This window comes from Cyprinus carpio, chromosome A6 (assembly GCF_018340385.1).
Source record: "Cyprinus carpio isolate SPL01 chromosome A6, ASM1834038v1, whole genome shotgun sequence".
NCBI lineage: Eukaryota > Metazoa > Chordata > Actinopteri > Cypriniformes > Cyprinidae > Cyprinus > Cyprinus carpio.
Genome location: NC_056577.1, coordinates 26,402,718 through 26,422,528, shown reverse-complemented (window position 1 = coordinate 26,422,528; position 19,811 = coordinate 26,402,718). Strand labels below are relative to the sequence as shown.

The 19,811-nt window shown below is 38.6% G+C and overlaps 1 protein-coding gene across 4 annotated transcripts in view; it reads left to right on the top strand.

Moving 5' to 3' along the window:
- Positions 1-18,891, top strand: part of LOC109106794 (E3 ubiquitin-protein ligase PDZRN3-B-like) — an 83,572-nt gene extending 64,681 nt beyond the window's left edge. For 2 of the 4 annotated variants that reach the window (XM_042758749.1, XM_042758748.1), the window contains 7 exons: positions 12,290-12,543; positions 13,472-13,559; positions 15,291-15,389; positions 15,546-15,608; positions 15,695-15,796; positions 15,894-16,010; positions 16,595-18,891. In XM_042758749.1, the coding sequence (XP_042614683.1) occupies positions 12,290-12,543; positions 13,472-13,559; positions 15,291-15,389; positions 15,546-15,608; positions 15,695-15,796; positions 15,894-16,010; positions 16,595-18,130 (2,259 nt within the window). In that variant the 3' untranslated portion in view covers positions 18,131-18,891. The remainder of the gene's footprint in view (positions 1-12,289; positions 12,544-13,471; positions 13,560-15,290; positions 15,390-15,545; positions 15,609-15,694; positions 15,797-15,893; positions 16,011-16,594) is intronic. The other 2 variants (XM_042758751.1, XM_042758750.1) reach the window with 1 other exon arrangement.
- Positions 18,892-19,811: the final 920 nt, after the last annotated feature.

Here is a 19,811-nt window from a genome sequence, read left to right as displayed (position 1 = left end):
CCTCCATCCAACTGCATCTGTCATGCTGCTGTCAATTACTTTTGATTGGCAGGCTGTTAGTAAAAGGAACCATGCTGGTTTCTTTAATGCTGCTCTCTTTTTGCCAGTTACTTGAAGCTGGGTCATTGCATGCCTAAGAAAAGATTTGGCAGACAAAGAAACTCATCCATGTTTAACATGAAATGGCATTCATCACACCTTGCGTTATACTGGTATGTCATCTGAGAAGCTTTGAAAATGCTGTGATTTCTGTGGGGATTGCAGATGATGCAGCTGTTTGAACCATTTTTGTCTGGGGTAATACATCAAAGAGAAACACCATTCATCTGTGCTGAATGAAACAATGTGACATTGCCAAAATTAAACACGAGCAGTTGACTTTTACCAATAAAACAAGTTTTAAACAGAGCGATTTCAGAAGTGAAAAGTCATCCCTGCTGTAAACACAACCATGGGATGTGTTCTTTTGTTCTTAACACTTCATTCCTTATGTTTAAAATTCTTGATAACTGTTATACAAAACTAATTTGTTAATTATTGTTCAGTTTTTACAACAACAATTACACAATGAAAAGCATATGCATTATGCATATTATGCATTAAAAATATTATTATTATTATTTTATATAATTTATTAACATTAAATTAATAATTATTTATTATTAAATAAAATTATAATCAATGCTATTATTATTATTATTATTATTATTATTTATGACGCTGTAGTTACACAAATGTGTATTGCAGTCTAAAATACTGTACAACCATTTTATTTTACTTTATTTTGAGATCAGTTTCTAACCTAGAAATTTCAAGATATTTCAAGAGTGCTTTTTTATGCATGAAAATGTTTATAGACAATGTAAATATAAATTGTACTAATGTATTTCTGTGGTTAAAAATTACTCTTTGTGAGTGTGATTTATAATGATTTTGTGGTTTTCAGTAAAATTATTTTTTTAAACAATTGTAGAAGACATGGCAAGTCATAAAATTGTTCAGAAAGTGCAGCAACCACTAACAGACTGACATCAATAAATTGTGTCATGTATATATTCTGTATATTACTGTTCAGATTGCTTTTGGCTGGCGTCAGGGTCACTCACAATTAAGGCCTGTGAGTGGCAGCAGGATGTCGCAGGGCTTTAATGAATAGAATCAAAGACTCGTTTGAAGTGTGAAAGTGATCTGTTGACTCATCCTTCCCAGGCGCCCACTTACCCATGTGTCCAGCTGGACTCAGCTGACCTCTCTAAGCATATACGTAAATACACTCGTGAGATTGCGATATGGAATTGCGTTATTGCAATGGATTGATACTGGATATTAGGGATTTAAAATTGAAAATGATGCATTATTGGGGAGATCTGGAGGTCTGTCAGAATGTGTATGGTTCATTGGATGGCATATACAGGCTTTCGACCGGGCCGGTCCCCAGATAATGCACACAGATTCTCTTCATTAGGGTGACTGGCATTGCTTCTACCCCCTCTCTGTCTCTTGCTGTCCCTCTCTCTCTCTTTTAGAGCTCCCCAGAGGCTGACTGATACAGAGGGATGCCATCTCCTCACATAAACACACTCACCTAGAGAGATTCATGGGCACACAGAAATGTTTTCACAGGCCCATGTGCTCCAGGACACAATACATATAACTCTAGAAATGGGAATATGAAATTAGTGTATTTATTTATGCTATTCGAATTTTTATATCATAGGAGCATTTTAAGCATGAAGTACCACCTCGATTAAATAGGTTAATATCTTCATGTTTTTATCTACATGTGACTTTTCACAGCACATGTGGATGTATGCGATTAAATTGGTAGCCCAGCTTGTGAATTAAAGTGTCATTTATTACTACACTATGAAAGTGATAGATTCAGTCAGAAGTTCAAGAACCACTTTGAACTGATAATACAAATTCAAAACTGATTTGTGCATCTTTTCTACCTATTCATTCAAAAGAATCAGTTCATCCGAGTCATTCATTTGTGACTTCAGTGGTTGCTGTATTCTTACTGTAATTGTTTTTGGCCTTTGCATTATTTCATGTTTCAATATGGAGTGGTGCAATAAAGGAACTCATGACAGAGTATTTAAGGATGCTCTTTTTTGGAAGGAAATTAAACCTTTTATTCAGCAAGGACACAATAAATTGATCGAAATTGACAGCAAAGACATAATTTTCTCATTCAAATTAAATATTCTTTTGAACTTTCTAGAGATCAAAAAATCCTGGAAAAAAAATATATCACAGTTTCCACAAAAACATATGGCAGGAAGAAGAAACATTGATCATAACACTTTTTTAGGCACCAGATAAGAACATTAGTACTGAAGTAGTACAATATTAGTACTTTTGACCAAGTAAAGACAGTCTTGGTCAGCAAAAAGTAAAAACATTAAAAATTGAACCAGCCTTAGTGCCAAGCATTCATTGAGGAAGAATTGCATTCTGGCAACATTTGCCAAAATCCTGTGTTTAAAAACAGCGGTTCAGCTTGCTTATCGATTTCAATGTAGCAGCCTCATTTAACAAAACCTCTCACAGGAAAAGAGAATTAGTCCCTGTAAAGCTACTGGTCAAGAGAATGTAATTTTCCCCTTTAGTTAAGATAATTAGAATGGAGAGAGGACACAGCGAGCATGCCTCACCATCCCTGAGTAGCTTGATCTCTCTCTTACTGTGCTGAACTCTGTGCTTCAAAGCAGAAAAGTTATACACCATGTGGAGATCTAGTCTCCTCTGTCCCTGATGTACCATGTTGTACCATGTTGGCCGACTGCTGGAGACTGTGTTTGACAGCAGCGTGTCTCCTATCTCGGTAGAAGTGGCCTGTAATGGCCATGGCGCCTGTCTGCACCTCGAGTAGGACGTTCATTTTAACTAGAGTATCAAAACAGACAGGCCGTTGAAGCTCAGACTCAGATTCAGATTAGGTTTGTACTGGATGAGTGCTAGCTAATGCATTTTTGCTAGTAGATTTATACACTTGAGCAGTCTTTTCATATTCAATACAGTGTTTTTGTTTTTCTTCAGTGTGACAATTGTTTAGCCTATCCAAGTTTAATATGCAAAAACAATTAAGAAAGTCATGGTGAACCTGTAAATAATAATAATAATAATAGTAATAATAATAATAATAATGAAATAAAAAGTTTAGTATAATGATGTAGTATAGTGATGCTAAATCTTTTAGCGTTATTGAGCTCAAATAATATAAGTAAATAAATAAATATTGATTTACAGTATATTATATATAATAAATATTAAGTAAATATATTTTGCAATAATAATATAATGATAAACAATGATGACAATTAATTCATAACAATAAATAATTGTGTGCGTGTGTGTATGTGTGTGTGTGTGTGTGTGTGTGTGTGTGTGTGTGTGTGTGTGTGTGTGTATATAATAAAATCATTCATTTTTTTATTTATTTATTTACCTCAGTAGCTATCAACCACCAATAAGGCATTTTCAGAGAATGCCAAAAATGGCATCAGATCTGAAAAATTTTGGTGCAGAAGATTTACTGCTGATATTTGTAATATTTTTGTGCCGTTTAGTTGCATCGCCTTTTCCAAACTGCTGCCACACTCACAATCATTCTTGCTATCTCACTATTGAAGATTATGCTTAAACCATGGCAAACTTTTTTGGCAACGGGATAAGTATAATGAACTTAATTCAAGATGCTGTATATTGCATCAAAACTGTTGTCTTACACAGTAACATATAAATCTTGTTTTAAGGATGTAAACAAGTCAAAAACACTGATAAGAACATAAACAGTGTACTAGAGTTTGCCATTAGCACTACTTGTTAAGCGAATGCAATATACTTATGAACAGGGAAAAAACAATAAAGAGAAACCACAAAATAACATCAGCATAGAATACTATATTTGTGTATTTACTATTGCATTATACGTGTACTTTCTTTTGGCTCCATTCACAATCTTTGATGTATTGTGTTTCCCACTGAGCTTGTCCCAATGCTCTCTGGGATTTCTTGTTTCTTTCTTTCTCTTTTTTCTTTTTTTTAATACAGTGACATGATACATAGATCACTGTCGTCCATGAGCAGCTCAGTGGAAAATATGAATAGATCAGCATTGTTTTGTCATTAGCCTCCATAAATGTGGCGCATATGTGATAGACAAACACAGGTGTGCCGGCCCGTTTTTATGGACAGCTTTATTTGCACAGATGCATCAGATTCTCCGCAATTCAAATGAAATAATACCAGATTAAGTGTCCCAACTGTCTTTGTTTTTCACTCATGTTACATCTGCCTTTGTTCTGTCTAATAATAGGGTTCAACTGTTTTTGCTGTCTGTTTCATAATTACGTACAAGGAAATACTAAAAGCAGTTTTTATCCATTCTAACCAAAGCGATGACTTGACTATGAATCATTTATATTAATAGACCTAATTCTGAGAAGCTAAACCATTATTAGTATTTCCATCAGAAACGTTACTCCAGAGGCTTGTTATTTTTTAGGATGTGATAAGACACAATTGAACAGAATAGAATCGAGTGTATGCATGTTGGGGGTGAATGGTGACATGCTTCCCTAGTGTCCATGCTGAGTCATGAATAAAACATGCTAACAGAGAAGTTTGAATTTGCTAGGCTAGAGCAGTTGGCTGATTTTGAATGCTGATGATGGACCTATTATATCTCATTTATATTCAGAATGAACGCTTTTATAGTGGTTAAATACCACTTGCTGTGCAGCTCACTTTAAAAAATATCAAGCTGTTGTGTCTTAAAGAACTGCTTTACACATTCATGGGTGCTAAAGGCTTTTGTGTTTTGTCAGCATTCCCAGTGGTAGCAGTCTTTCCTGTGATTATACTCAGATTTTTACATACATGTAGTATGTCATCATTTGTCAAATATTTGTTTAGTACCTAATGGGCCTGGAACATGTGACTGGAAAAATTAGTGAGGTAAAATATTTGCATACAACTCATTTGCCTGCGTTATATTTATTTATTTATTTTAATTTTAACCATCCAATTAATTCCATACCAAAATAAAAAAAATACAGAAACCATCTAGCAAATTAAAAAACAGTAGATAGATGGCCAGTCCATCACAGGGCTTATTATTTTATTTTATTTTATTTTATTAAAAAAAAAAAACATTAGTTGCCATTGCTCTATACCACTACAACTTACTGTAAAAAGGAATTCAACAGTTTCATTTTATGCAACTAGAAACAATTTTTTATTCTAAATTGTAATATTTTAATTTAATCTGAAGTTCTCACTACTTTTTATTCTCACTAATTTATATGCTGAAACAAACCACTTTTATACTTTTTACCGTATTTTTCCTTATGAATTAATTTCACGTTTACCAGACCAGGTTAGGACCAGGCCCAGATGGAATCTACTTTTCACAGTTTTGCACTGATTTTGGTAGGAAAATGTGTATACTTCTGCAAGCATATTAAAGTCTGAATTCCCAAAACATGGCTTGTTCAAATTCTCTATAAATCTACAGAGTACTATGAGCGCTGTACTTGTGTGGGCCTGGTTATAATCTCAAAAGCTGCTAGTAAGGTAAGGAAATGCATCTTTTTTTATGTGGTAGAGTGTGGGAAACTACTTTCCTCAAATGGAAAGTGAGGGAAGGAAAGCAAGGACAGAGAAAGCTTATAGGAAGTGATTTAGCCTCCCACTATTGATCCTCTGTGGATAACAGAAGGTCTTATGCTTAAACAGGATTAAGAACAAGTAAACAGCGGCGTCTTTTAGCAGGCGTCCATGCTTATCAGAGGCATTAGTTTCCCTCTGTTTACTGCTTAATCCACACTGAGACAGCATACCGCAGTGTATAAAGGTTGATGTGTTTCAAATCAACCAAAGCTGTAAGGAGGTTTCCTGATTCTGAATTAAATAACACACATACATACACATTGAAAGACCATATCCATTCCTGACAAATTGCAGCCCTTTTGTTCTTCAGGACATACAGGTTATGTATGGAAGAAAAGAGGAAATAAGTATCTAGACGGAACTCACACAGTGCAAATGTTCTGGGAGTAAAGCCTTAAGCTTAAATGTCATCTGTCAAGTTTGAAAGATGCTTGTTTTTTATTTTGTTGTTCTTAAACTCGTAGTGTGCCTGTTTCCTAACTAGAGAAGACCATATATTATGGGAAAGTTGGAGAAAATCACAAGCAGATATTGATGGATGAATGTGGAATCGTTTTCCAAGTGAAATGCTTTGGTCTTATTTTGCATGTGATATTTCTGTTGTTGTGTTGAGTCATGTCTCCCAAGGCATATTTAATTCTGAGTTTATTGATATATGGCAAGTGGCGTGAAAAAGGTCCAATCCATCTCACATCTCACTCCTAGCTGTTTAGAGCAGATCGCAATGCAGAATCAATGGGGAAATCACGCGGCGGCGGGATATGCTTTTACAGCAATGAACGGTGGTGAAGAGATGTAACTGTATTAAAGAAGATGTGTTATGCTGTTCTAGAAACGCTCTTCATTAACTGTAAACCGTTCTATTCGCCGCGGGAGTTCCACTCGTTCATTCTTCTGAGTGTTTACATTCCTCCACAAGCGCACGTGAGTCTGGCTTTACAGAAACTCGCTGATCAGATCACAGAGACAGAACAACAACACCCAGACTCTGTTTTAATCATTCTTGGAGACTTTAATAAAGCCAGTATCTCCCGTGAACTGCCAAAATACAGACAGCATGTTACATGTCCCACCAAAGACAGTAATATACTAGATCACTGTTACACAGCAATAAAAGATGCATATCACTCTGTTCCACAAGCAGCTTTGGGGCTGTCTGATCACTGCCTGGTTCATCTTATACCAACCTACAGGCAAAAACCTAAATCTACTAAACCTGTAGTAAAGACTGTAAAGAGATGGACCAACGAAACAGAGTGTGCTTTAAAAGCCTGCTTCGACCTCACTGATTGGAGTGTTATTGAAGCTGCTACCACCGATCTGGACAAACTCACAGAGACTGTAACGTCCTATATTAGTTTTTGTGAGGATATATGCATTCCTACCAGGACTTATTTAACATTTAACAATGATAAGCCATTGTTTACAGCAAAACTCAGACATCTTCGTCAGGCCAAAGAGGATGCCTACAGAAATGGGGACAGAGTATTGTACAATCAGGCCAGGAACACACTGAATAAAGAGATTAGAGTGGCTAAAAGGACCTATGCTAAAAAGTTGGAAGATCAGTTTACTTCCAATGACTCAACTTCAGTGTGGAAAGGTTTGAGAGCCATCACAAAGATGGGGAAGTCATGGCCTAATGGTTAGTGAGTTTGACTCCTAACCCTAAGGTTGTGGGTTTGAGTTTTGGGCCAGCAATACCACAACTGAGGTGCCCTTGAGCAAGGCACCAAACCCCCAACTGCTCCCCGGGTGCTGCAGCATAAAATGGCTGCCCACTGCTCCGGGTGTGTGTTCACGGTTTGTGTGTGTTCACTGCTGTGTGTGTACACTTTGGATGGGTTAAATGCAGAGCACGAATTCTGAGTATGGGTCACCATACTTGGCTGTATGTCACGTCACTTTCACTTTCACTGTCACAAACTACAAGACACCATCCCCCTGCACTGAGGCGACTTGGATGAGTTTTATTGTAGATTTGAAACCCCCCCACACCTGTTTTGACCATCTCTCTACACAACCGTTAACACCTCCTGCAATCCCCCTCTCCCCACCTCCTGCTCTTCAAATCAGTGAGGATGATGTGTGCCAGGTCTCCAGGAAGAACAAAAGAAGAAAGGCACCAGGCCCAGATGGCGTTACACCAGCCTGTCTAAAAACCTGTGATGACCAGCTGGCCCCCATCTTTTCACAGATCTTCAACAGATCTCTGGAGTTGTGTGAAGTCCCTTCCTGCTTCAAATGCTCCACCATCATCCTCGTTCCAAAGAAACCCAAGATAACAGGACTTAACGACTACAGACCTGTGGCTCTAACATCTGTCATCATGAAGTCATTTGAAAAACCGGTTCTGGCTTATCTGAAGGACATCACTGGACCCTTACTGGACCCCCTGCAGTTTGCTTACCGAGCAAACAGGTCCGTGGATGATGCACTAAACATGGGATTGCACATCATCCTGCAACATCTGGACAAAACAGAGACTTATGTGAGGATACTGTTTGTTGACTTTAGTTTGGCTTTCAACACCATCATCCCAACAGCCCTCTAGACCAAACTGACCCAGCTCTCTGTTCCTAGCCTCTGTCAGTGGATCGCCAGCTTTCTGACAGATAGGCAACAGCTACTGAGACTGGGGAAATTCATGTCAAACAGCCGCTCCACCAACACTGGTGCCCCTCAGGGCTGCGTTCTCTCCCCACTGCTCTTCTCCTTGTACACCAACGACTGCACCTCTAAAGACCCCTCTGTCAAGCTCCTGAAGATTGCACACGACATTACAGTCATCGGTCTCATCCAGGACGGTGACGAGTCTGCTTACAGACAAGAGGTTGAGCAGCTGGCTGTCTGGTGCAGTCTTAACAACCTGGAGCTGAACACACTCAAAACAGTGGAGATGATCGTGGACTTCAGAAGAAACCCCCCTGCACTCCTCCCACTCACCATCATAGACAGAACTGTGGCTGCAGTGGAATCATTCAGATTATTGGGAACCACCATCTCTTAGGACCTGAAGTGGGACAATCACATTGACTCCATTGTTAAAAAGGCCCAACAAAGGTTGTACTTCCTCCACTAGCTAAGGAAGTATAACCTGCCACAGGAGCTGCTGAAACAGTTCTACTCAGCCGTCATTGAGTCTGTCCTGTGTACTTCAGTAACTGTCTGGTTTGGTTCAACTATAAAATCAGACATCAGAAGACTACAGAGAACGGTTCAGACTGCTGAAAGGATTATTGGTGCTCCCCTGCCCACCCTTCAAGAACTATATACATCTAGAGTGAGGAAAAGGGCTCAGAAAATCACTCTGGATGCCTCACATCCAAGTTATCCCCTTTTTGAACTTTTGTCATCTGGCCGGCGCTTCAGAGCCACAAATACCAGGACAGCCAGGCACAAGAACAGTTTCTTCCAGGCAATCTGCCTCATGAACAGTTAAATGTTCCCCACTCATGCAATAAAAAATGCAATATCCTTATATTTATTTGTTACCACCTCCATCCTAGTACATCCCTACATCTCACTCTATTGTATTCCATTTTATCATCTATAGCACAACTGTTCGTACAATTTATTTATCTTTCGATTTATTTACTGTATATATATATATATATATATTATTATTATTATTATTATTATTATTATTATTATTATTATTATTATTATTATTATTATATTATTATTATTATTTATTTATTTATTTTTTTTGCCTGTGTGTTGTTGTTGTCTCTGTGTACTGGAAGCTTATGTCACTAAAACAAATTCCTTGTTCCATACTTGGCAATAAAGCTCTTTCTGATTCTAATTCTGATTATGTCCTTTAGAGCCATGAAGTTCATTTACGTGATCTGTAATGGTCAAGATAGTGTGCTAACTTTTGATTGAAGTGAGTATCACATTAAGTACATTGGAAATAAAAGGCAGTCTTGTTATGATACTGAAGACTGGAGTAATGACTGCTGAAAATTCAGCTTTGCCTTCACAAGAATAAATTATGTTTTTAAATATATATAAAAAAAGTTTTACTCTATATCATTGGAATAATTATTACTCATAATTCTTGCATGGAGTGGATTCCTATTGAAGTGACTGGATTTTGATATTTCATATTGTGTTTATCAATATTGCTTCTGTCCATTGACTGAAAAACTAGAACAACCGTTCCAGCGGCTCTGTGTTGAACAGAGGGTGATGAGGCTCCGTTTGCACCGTTCTGCTGTGTGTACTCCTCAGTGAGATGTGTCAGAGGTGAGCTGTGTTAATGGGGGTCCCTCCTCCTTGCTGGAGAGGCAGTGAGGCAGAACATTTCCTGGGTTGAGGCTTTGTCTCGGGGTCATGGGCTACGAGGAGGAGAGGGATTCCTATGCACTTAAGCCCTACTGAGAACCAGACAGACACAGAGAGGGATGATTGTGTTATTGACCTAGCTGACAGAAAGAGAGAGGAAATGAAAATCTTTGCAGAGTTGAATACAAGGAGTTAAGATTTGGAAGATAAAAATAAAGAAAAGAAAAACTGAAGTGATGTCAGTTTTTAGAAAAAGTACAAATAGTACCTTGGTATTTCATAGTTTTTGGACATTTATTATTGGACGTCCACGATTTTATAATCAGTACCTTCAGAGTACCATGGTAATACCATGGTTTTTGGACACTTGCCAATGCAGTGATTATCTTAAGGATATTTGAGTACCATACCAATTTTTGTTCAGTTATATATTATATACAGATTTGTTTAAAATATATACATATGTTAAAACCATGTCATTGTCACATTATCATTTTGTAAGTGTGTGTTTTTGTACATGATGATGGAAACACTGTATATTATTCAAGTACCATGCTAATACCATGTTTTAGGACATGTTCTATTATAATTTCGTGGTGTTCCCTTATACAAGCATTTACTTTACCCTTTAATTTACAGAAGTACTACTGGTCCAGGTATTAGCATGTTGTTTTGGACATGTGCAATGATATCATACTGTGGTACTTTAAAATATACCACGGTACTAAAATTAATTCACCATGGTAGTTCATTTTGAATATCGATTTGGCAAACTCTCTAAAAGGCTTCCTCTGTGTTCATTTATTAAAGATGGTGAATCTTTGTTTCGGTTTGAAAGTTACAGAATTTGGATTCATATCGGATGTTCCAATTATCCCTCAGGCTGGGATTAGTTTTAATCCTCTTGGTTATTAGTTAACATATTCTCTCTCACAGCTGAAGTGCTCCGATCCTGCCTGTTTGGAAATCCGAGAATGGGATCCAGCAGCTTGTGAATTAGACTCTTTATAGGTATTTCTCACAAAATATAGAATTATATAGAGGATTTCAGTGGATACATTTCTAAAAGCTGTGTGAGAGGTTTGATTCTGTGATAAAGGTGTGGAAATGTTTGATAAAAATATGGCATACAACTCGAGGAAACCATCAATACTGCTCAGAAAATGAATCGCTAAACTATTATTTTCAGTATTTGTATGTAATATGTATGTATGCAGGTTGCATAAGTGGATGTGAATGCCTCAAGCACAGATCCTATCAAAGCTTTCTTTCATCTAGAAATCAAAAATGAACAAATGGGGAATGCTGTGTTTGTTGAGACGAGCACATGGGGAAAAACTCTATAAGCTCTAAGATAAGAGAGACGGTTCACCCAAGGTCAAACACACTGTTAGCAGACACGCTAACAAAAACACTTTTGCATCCTAATGAAAGTGTGTTAGCTGTTCGGTTTAGCTTGACATCAGCCTAACCAGAACCTTTGTACTAAATATTTCTTTTTTTAATAAATAATTTATGCAATACATCAACATTAAAAAGTATTTGGACATTGTTTGATATTGTGATTTTGGGACATGTGTTAATTTAATTTAAGCAAATGATTTGTTTTCATTTATATGTTATAAACAGTGCATTTATTTATTGTATCACCCTGTTTTCTATAGATCTGCATCAGCGATTATAAAAAATTATGGTAATAGTATATATGAAAGCATCACCGTGTTACCTCCATATTACTTTTTTGTAAGGGTAGCAACAATTGCAGTGTTAAGTGCTGTTTTAAAATGTTCCTTTATGCGTTCATCTTGGACCCCATCTGGCTTGGTTCTCTGCACTAAAAGATTGCTTTGAACCTCTTCTTTCTCATGTCTTTCAGCCCTCATCAGCAGAGCGCTGCTCTTGATTGGTGTGATGCTTCGGCCTTGAAGCTCTCATTCATTTCCTCATGTACAGCGCCCACATCTTCTTCCAGGGAGGCCCTCGTCTTCAAATTACTTAGCTAGATAAATTTCCCCAGTTCAGTTTGTTTAATGACCCTGATTTATTAGCAAGAGACACTTTATAATTTATGTTGTTGTTTTGCTGATTCTAGCTTTGACCCCCAAAAGCAGCGAGAGGCACTACAGATGAGTTGTTCTGTTGTAATGGTTGTTTTAAATTACTTTGCTCCCTTGGTTTTAAAATTCAATGGATTTGTCATCTCGGTACAGTTTTACAGTTTACAGTGGAGTAGTTTTTGTCTGCTCAATTATATGCACAATTCCACGCACATTAATTGCTAATACCATGTTTAATGTTAATGATGTTATGTTTGTTTCAACAGGTCAATGGAAAGGACTTGTCAAAGGCGACGCACGACCAGGCTGTGGAGGCCTTCCGTATGGCTAAAGAGCCCATTATGGTCCAGGTGCTACGCCGGGCTCCCAGGCCCAAACCTACAGGCCCAAGTGGGGAAGCGCAGGTAATGGACATCAGCACCCAGACGGACATCACCTTCCAGCATATCATGGCGCTCAGCAAGCTGCCTACGTCCTCCCCACCTGTGAATGTGCTTGAGCAGTACCTGCTGCCAGAGGGGTGAGTGACGCCTCCCCGGACCAATCACAATGCATATCACAGATTTCAGTTATGATTGACACATAGCTAGTGAAGATGGTGCTGGCAGAGAGTGTGTTAAAGACATATTGAAGATCTAGCAATTACATGCCATCACGCATAATTCAAAAGTTGCTCTACCAGCCCAACTAAAGTTTAATATACTTGTCAGACTAACAATGTTTTGGCCAAGGGCACAAGTTGAAAATAAGTTGCTTTCATTTATTTTGATTTGCATTTTTCCTTCACACAATATATATCCTCTCATATCTCACTGCACGTGTCCTCGGGGGTTTGTCTCTCACACGTTACTGACAGGAACTTTGTAACCAAGAGAGAAGAATTTAATTTATTTCCAAACGCCCTAAAATTAAGCTTTCTAATATCTAATTTCTGCAGAGGTTTGTTTTTTCCTTAAGTCTTATACTTTGTAAAAGAGGTGTTACATAGATTATGACTGCTGTCTTAGGAAAAAAAAGTTCACATATATTTAAAAAAAATGGGTTGTCATATAACATTTAAAAGTTGAGTTGCAGTTCTGAAATTGATTTTGAATTTATATTTTATTAATGTTTATTATATTTAATTACATTTTTATCTGCAGATTGTTTCAATTTATTATTATTAATAAAAATAAAAATATTATTTATATATATGAATATCACTGTTGTTTATCATATATTATCATATAGTTATTCTGTCATCAACAAGAAAAGCACATATTCCAGCACTAATAAGAGTAAAATCCCTCAGAAACATAAAGCATGTAAGATGTGATGAAATTGGCAGTTCAGCCAAACTGGTAACATTTCATAGAACATATTTATAAATCAGACCTCTGAAGCTTGAATAGTCCCTCTTTAATATTGTTCTTTATGGTAAGATATGGTTTTGTTTTTATGTTTTCTAGACACTCTCCTGCTCATGAATACTTCGACCCCAATGATTTCCTGGAGGGCATGCAGCATGAGATAGAAAGAGAAGAGCTGGAATATGAGGTAATGCCACACAGAATCTCTCTTTATTCTATCTTCTGTCATCCCTGAAACGTGAATTAAGACATGCTGATGCCAGGCCTGATGCAAGCAGTCTCCACTGATGTTTCGGTGAATTGACCAACCACACCATCCATAACCGTACACAGACACTAAAGTGGTACGCTGTACTGACATCAAGTAGCCTTTTTAACCCTGTTCCCTTGAACAGATGCTATACGGGGAAATCATTATTTACTTTGTCATTGACTTAGAAATCGGTGAAAAGAGATAATTGGAGAGGTTGGAATTAGACTAACAACTGGCATGATGGATCTGAGTGTACAATAAGCGTAGACAGATTGCGCTGTAATGATAGTGGTTGGCAGTGAGTCATGAGGGGTCACGAACGAGTCCATAAAGAGATGAAGTTTAGAGACTTACAGCGGCAGATGCTCTGCACGCAGCACTCTTGACGACCTCTCATTGGCCCCCGAGGGCCTCCAGGTGCCACAGTGAGGGTCCTGCAGACAGAGATCAATGACCAGGATGGGGCCCAACTACTCCTTCACCCTTCTGCCTTGTTTACCTTGATTAATACTCTCTTTTGCACTTTAAGGACAAAGGAAAGGGAGTTTTAGATGCTGTGAAGTAGAAATGTTTTCTTACCGTAGCGCAATGTTGGCAGGCGTTTTGCAATTATATTATGTAATGAACTAACCAGCTTATATAATACTTCCTCAATATGGTCATGAGCAAATCCTTGTTCAAAGAAAGGATCAAGATCTGAGACATTTATTATGGACAATTACTGCTTAGGTCAATCTCATGAAAACTATCAAGCATATTATATTTCGCCCCAAAATCAAAGGAAATAATAAGCAATTATATTTTGAAATTATATTTAAAAACAGTTGAGGTTTATGTTTAGGCGCCATTAAGATGCTTTTACATTGCGACATAATTTGTTCAACAAATTAAGCACATTTCCATCACCAATTCTTACCACAATACAAAACAAACCTTCTCAATTCTCAAATGACAATAATGCATTATTCAATCATGTAGTATTTGTTGTACTGCCTTGAATTTATGCTTATTTAAATTAAAAGTCTTCAACTATAACAATAATAAGAAATGTTACTTGAGCACCAAATAAACATAAAAGAATGATTTCTGAAGTGTAAGTGTAGACTGAAGGCTGCTGAAAATTCTAATTTGCCATCATAGGAATAAATTATATTTTAAAACTGTTAACATAGATTAAAAAAGAAAAGAGTTGTTTAAAATTATTACACAATATTATTATTACTTTTTAAACAGACCCTAAAATTCTGAACGATATGTAATATTTGTATGTTATAGTTCCTTACCTGAACATGTATTCATGAGATTCGCCTATTTACATTGATGGCAGAGCATTTGTTGGTTGGTTTAGATTACAGCAGGTTTTTGCAGTGAGCTGTTTGATTTCTCAATTACAGCTTCGTTCATGGTCTGCTGTGATACCAGCCCCGTGAGAGCTATGATCTCCATGTGTATCTTGTAGATTACAGGTGTTGACACAAGACAGAAGGAGACTCGGCTCAAGTACATGTTTATGGCATGTAGCTGTGTCGCCGCACACTTTAAACTGGGCAAATTATTCAAACATGTAGATCAAGGCAACAGATTTGGTTTACACAGCTTGGCAAGTCGAACTACAAATGACTTATAGTCAGTGCTGTGCATTAAAATACCACACTCTTCTTTCAGGAAGTGGATTTATACAGAACTAATATCCAGGATAAACTGGGGTTAACTGTGTGCTACAGGACCGATGATGAGGATGAGACTGGGATCTATGTCAGTGAGGTGAGTTGTATCATAAAAATAGACATTTTTGTGCATGTTAATGTCTTTGGTACGCTCTATAAAATATTTGTGTTTCTCTTATGAATTACAAGCCATTTAGATTCATTTTATTTATTGGGCTTGTATTGCTGGTCAACAATTTTCTTCATTGTACAGATTGATCCGAACAGTATTGCAGCAAAAGATGGACGCATTCGAGAGGGAGATCGAATCATCCAGGTTTGCTGAATGTCATTGATGCCATTAGTATTGTTCCATCGCATTTAGGCATTTTTTTCAGAACAAATCTCTATTCCACAATTCAGATCAATGGCTTTGAGATCCAGAACCGTGAGGAAGCAGTGGCTCTTTTAACCAGTGAGGAGCACCCAAATGTATGCCTGCTATTGGCTCGACCAGAGATACAAGTGAGAGACCCAACCCACAAACACACTATTCATGCTATTCACCAACTTTGAAGGATAGCTGATAGCTTTTCTCCTTTTCTCTTTGGTTTTTTTTTAGCTGGATGAGGGCTGGATGGATGATGACAGAAATGACTACCTGGATGACCTCCATATGGATATGTTAGAGCAACAACACCATCAGGCCATGCAGTTCACAGCAAGCATGCTCCAGCAGGTACAGCAAATCCATCAGAAAGTCAGTCATGGAGTCGTCAGGAGGCATATCAGTCAATCATAGCTCAGCCTGTCATGGCTTGACATCCTACACATCAATCATAATTTCCGAATCTGTCACTGAGCAGGAGGTAAAGCAGTCAAGCCAGGACTTTAGTTTAAAAGAAAGCATGGCTATTTTAGGTCCCATTTGCACCTGGTATTAACATCGATTTCATGTGATCCGATCTGAAGTGGACTGTGAAACGTACAGATGTTAACAGCTTATCTGATTGAACAAGTTTGGAGGTGGTCAGATCTCAAATGGCTGATCTGAAATTTACTTTTAAATTACTTTTATAATAAGTATTCATTATACCAAAGCTAGAAACTTTTTATCTAGTATTAGGCTTTCAAAAACATCCTCCAATAAACTTTGGAAAAGCCTGTACATTTATCCGACCCCACACCCTTAAATCAACACACCTATACACATGTGAAATTGTGAACTTGTGAGTGACTTACCTCATAATCTAGTTGAGGCATTGTATATTAAGAAAATTGTTGACTCCTTTTTTTGATGTTCCCTGAATTGTTTTGTTCTAGAAGAAGCACGAGGAGGATGGAGGTACAACAGACACCGCCACGCTGCTCTCCCACCATCATGAGAAGGACAGTGGAGTGGGCCGCACAGATGACAGCACTCGTAACGATGAGAGTTCTGAGCAGGAGAATCTTGCAGATGACCAGACCAGCGCCTCCACCACGCTAGGCAGCCGGCGTAGGCTCGCTTACAGTCAGGACACCCTAGGCAGTGGCGACCTCCCCTTCAGCAGCGAGTCCTTCATTTCTGCAGACTATGCAGACGCGGACTTCTTGGGTGACTTTCCTGCTGATGAATGTGAGCGGTTTCGTGAGCTTTTGGAGCTCAAGTGCCAGATGCGGAGTGTGGGCAGCAGCGGTACCCCAGAGCAGAGCTTGTTCTGGCCCAGTGGTGGCGTAGGTGGCAGACAGGGCAGCGTTGGCGAGGAGGGTGTCGACAAAGAGCTGGAGCTTCTGAATGAGGAGCTCCGCACCATTGAGCTCGAGTGCCTGAGCATAGTCCAAGCGCATCGCATGCAGCAGTTGCGTGAGCAGTGCCGTGAACATTCCTGGATGCTCCACAACAGCGGCTTCCGCAACTACAACACAAGTGTGGATGCAAGACGCCACGAGCTAGCGGACATCAGCGAACTCCCAGAGAAGTCCGACAAGGACAGCTCCAGTGCATACAACACGGGTGAGAGTTGCCGTAGCACACCGCTCACGCTAGAGCTCTCCCCGGACAACTCCTTACGGCGTGGAAATGAAAATCAAGCGGAGGCAGGGGTGTGTAGTGGCACCTCGGGTGCCAGCAGAATTCTCAAACCTCTGCTGTCTCCCGTCCAAGAGGCTTGCAGCCCTAACAGAGGTCGTCCAAACTTGTCAAAAGAGCCCGAGGCTGGATCCCAGCCTGAAATTCGAGAACGCAAAGTTGGTCGCCATGCCCAGCTCCAGTCACCCTACAAACATGCCCACATCCCAGCCCACGCCCAGCACTACCAGAGCTACATGCAACTGATCCAGCAAAAGTCAGTGGAGTACGCCCAAAGCCAAATGAGCCTAGTCAGCATGTGCCGGGACCCTGTTGCTTCTGCTGACTTGGGTCCCAAGATGGAGTGGAAAGTGAAGATCCGCAGCGACGGTACACGTTACATTACCAAGCGGCCAGTCCGGGACAAGCTCCTGAAAGAGAGAGCCTTACGGATCCGAGAGGAGCGCAGCGGGATGACTACAGACGATGATGCCTTCAGCGAGATGAAGATGGGACGCTACTGGAGCAAAGAGGAGCGCAAGCAACATGCCGTCCGTGCCAAAGAGCAGCGTCAGCGCAGGGAATTTATGAAGCAGAGCCGTATGGACTGTCTGAAGGAGCAAGTGGGCAGCACTGAAGACAAGAAGGAGCTCAATATTATTGAACTGAGCCACAAAAAGATGATGAAGAAGCGGAACAAGAAAATATTTGACAATTGGATGACGATCCAGGAACTGTTGACCCATGGTACAAAGTCCCCCGATGGGACACGAGTGTACAACTCCCTACTGTCAGTGACCACGGTGTAGGCTCTGTAATGTTCTGTATATAGGACACTACCATTTGGGGTAAAAATCCTGCCTCGTTCAATGCGGCAACATTTGTAAATAAGAAATACGATTGCCTTGTCTGAAGGAACTTTGACATTTGCCAAGAGAAGCTACAGTGAGAGTCTCAAAGATTGAATAGAATGGATTTAGTGATGAGAACATGTTTTCTTATTTGCTCTGTTCATTTCTATATTGCGCTTGTGGTTTTGAATATTCTATTAAGTAACTGATTCATGACCATTTGGCCTCTTTAAAAGGTTTTGGAAAACAATACAAAGACCATCAAGCATCACCACCATCAGCGTTTTTATTTTATTTCAAGTAACTAACAGTCAGCCAGCAGTATTGTACTTTTTGCTTATTAAACTAACAGATATTAGCTTAATGGTCATCACACAGATGTTTTTATATACTTTTCAGTCAGGATTTTACAACAAAAATAACATTGCTTTACAAATTTTAAAGAAAAGGTGCTGTTTTTCATAAAGTTCATATTTCACACAGCTACTTTTACATCAGACATGCATCAAAGTGCAGCCATTTATTGAAATCTAAATCTGTTTGTATTATTGTTGATATTAATTTCTGTTGTAGACAAAAGCCTTTGTATAGGTCTCCATTGTATTACAGCAAGATAATACAGTTTAACAAATTAGTTAGAAATGCAATTTGATGTCTTGTAAAATGAGAGAAATAATAAATTATTGTTTTGTATTTGATGAGCATTCAAAATACTTTGGTGAGCTTATTTTATGTTCAGTATATTTTTACTAAAAAGAAGTTTCAGTTTGCAACTGCAGTAGGATGGGAATTTCTTCAAATCACTTTAAAAGCATAAAGGGCACTGCAGATATGTGTCAATCTGTTCGTGTCTAAGTCTGTTAGGGGGGTGTGGGTGGATAGTGTCCACACTTCAGTGACCACTCGACCTCAGGGCCACTGACCCAGCCAGGCCCCTGTTTCTGCTTATCTGTCCCCAGCTGTGTGTAGATCTGAAACATAGAGCTCAGGTCAGTGAACAGACCTCTATCTCATTACAATCACACTGAAAGGTCTGGAATGCCACAGCTGCAATGAGCAGTGCAGCCAGCTGCATGCAGACAAGACTTCTGTTCCCAGCACAGTATTATTCTGGCAAACTGAAAATTTTTGCATTTGATAACCAAATATCAAATCAAGTGCAAACAAATGATGCTAGAACTTATTTCTTAGTTATTTTTGCAGTTTGTTTTAACCAACTGATGTTTTTTTAGTGGATGAATGGCAGGTTTCTTAGCAGAGTAAACACAGTTGCAGTTCATCATAGTTCAACTATATGAACATGTTCCATGTTGCAAAACTACTTCTGTGAAATATTTAACTTGAAGGGTATACCGTCTTTCTTTACTATCTAAAAACTTTGTCAATTTCACACCTTGACACCTCAAAAAAGAAACATCCAAAGTTAAAAGGTATAAAGTACCAAAGCCACTTATTTGACTCTTTCTATATAAAACTTTTGGTTAAAAAGAAAAAAAGGAATAACATTGTGTAGCTTTGTGCAAACGTTAAGGAAATAATTATGTTAATAAGGGAGGAGAGGTAACATGCTGTCACCCTCCTCCTCTCTGTCTGCTTTTATGTAATTGATTGCTTTTATGCTTGCCTGAAGGAGGAATGT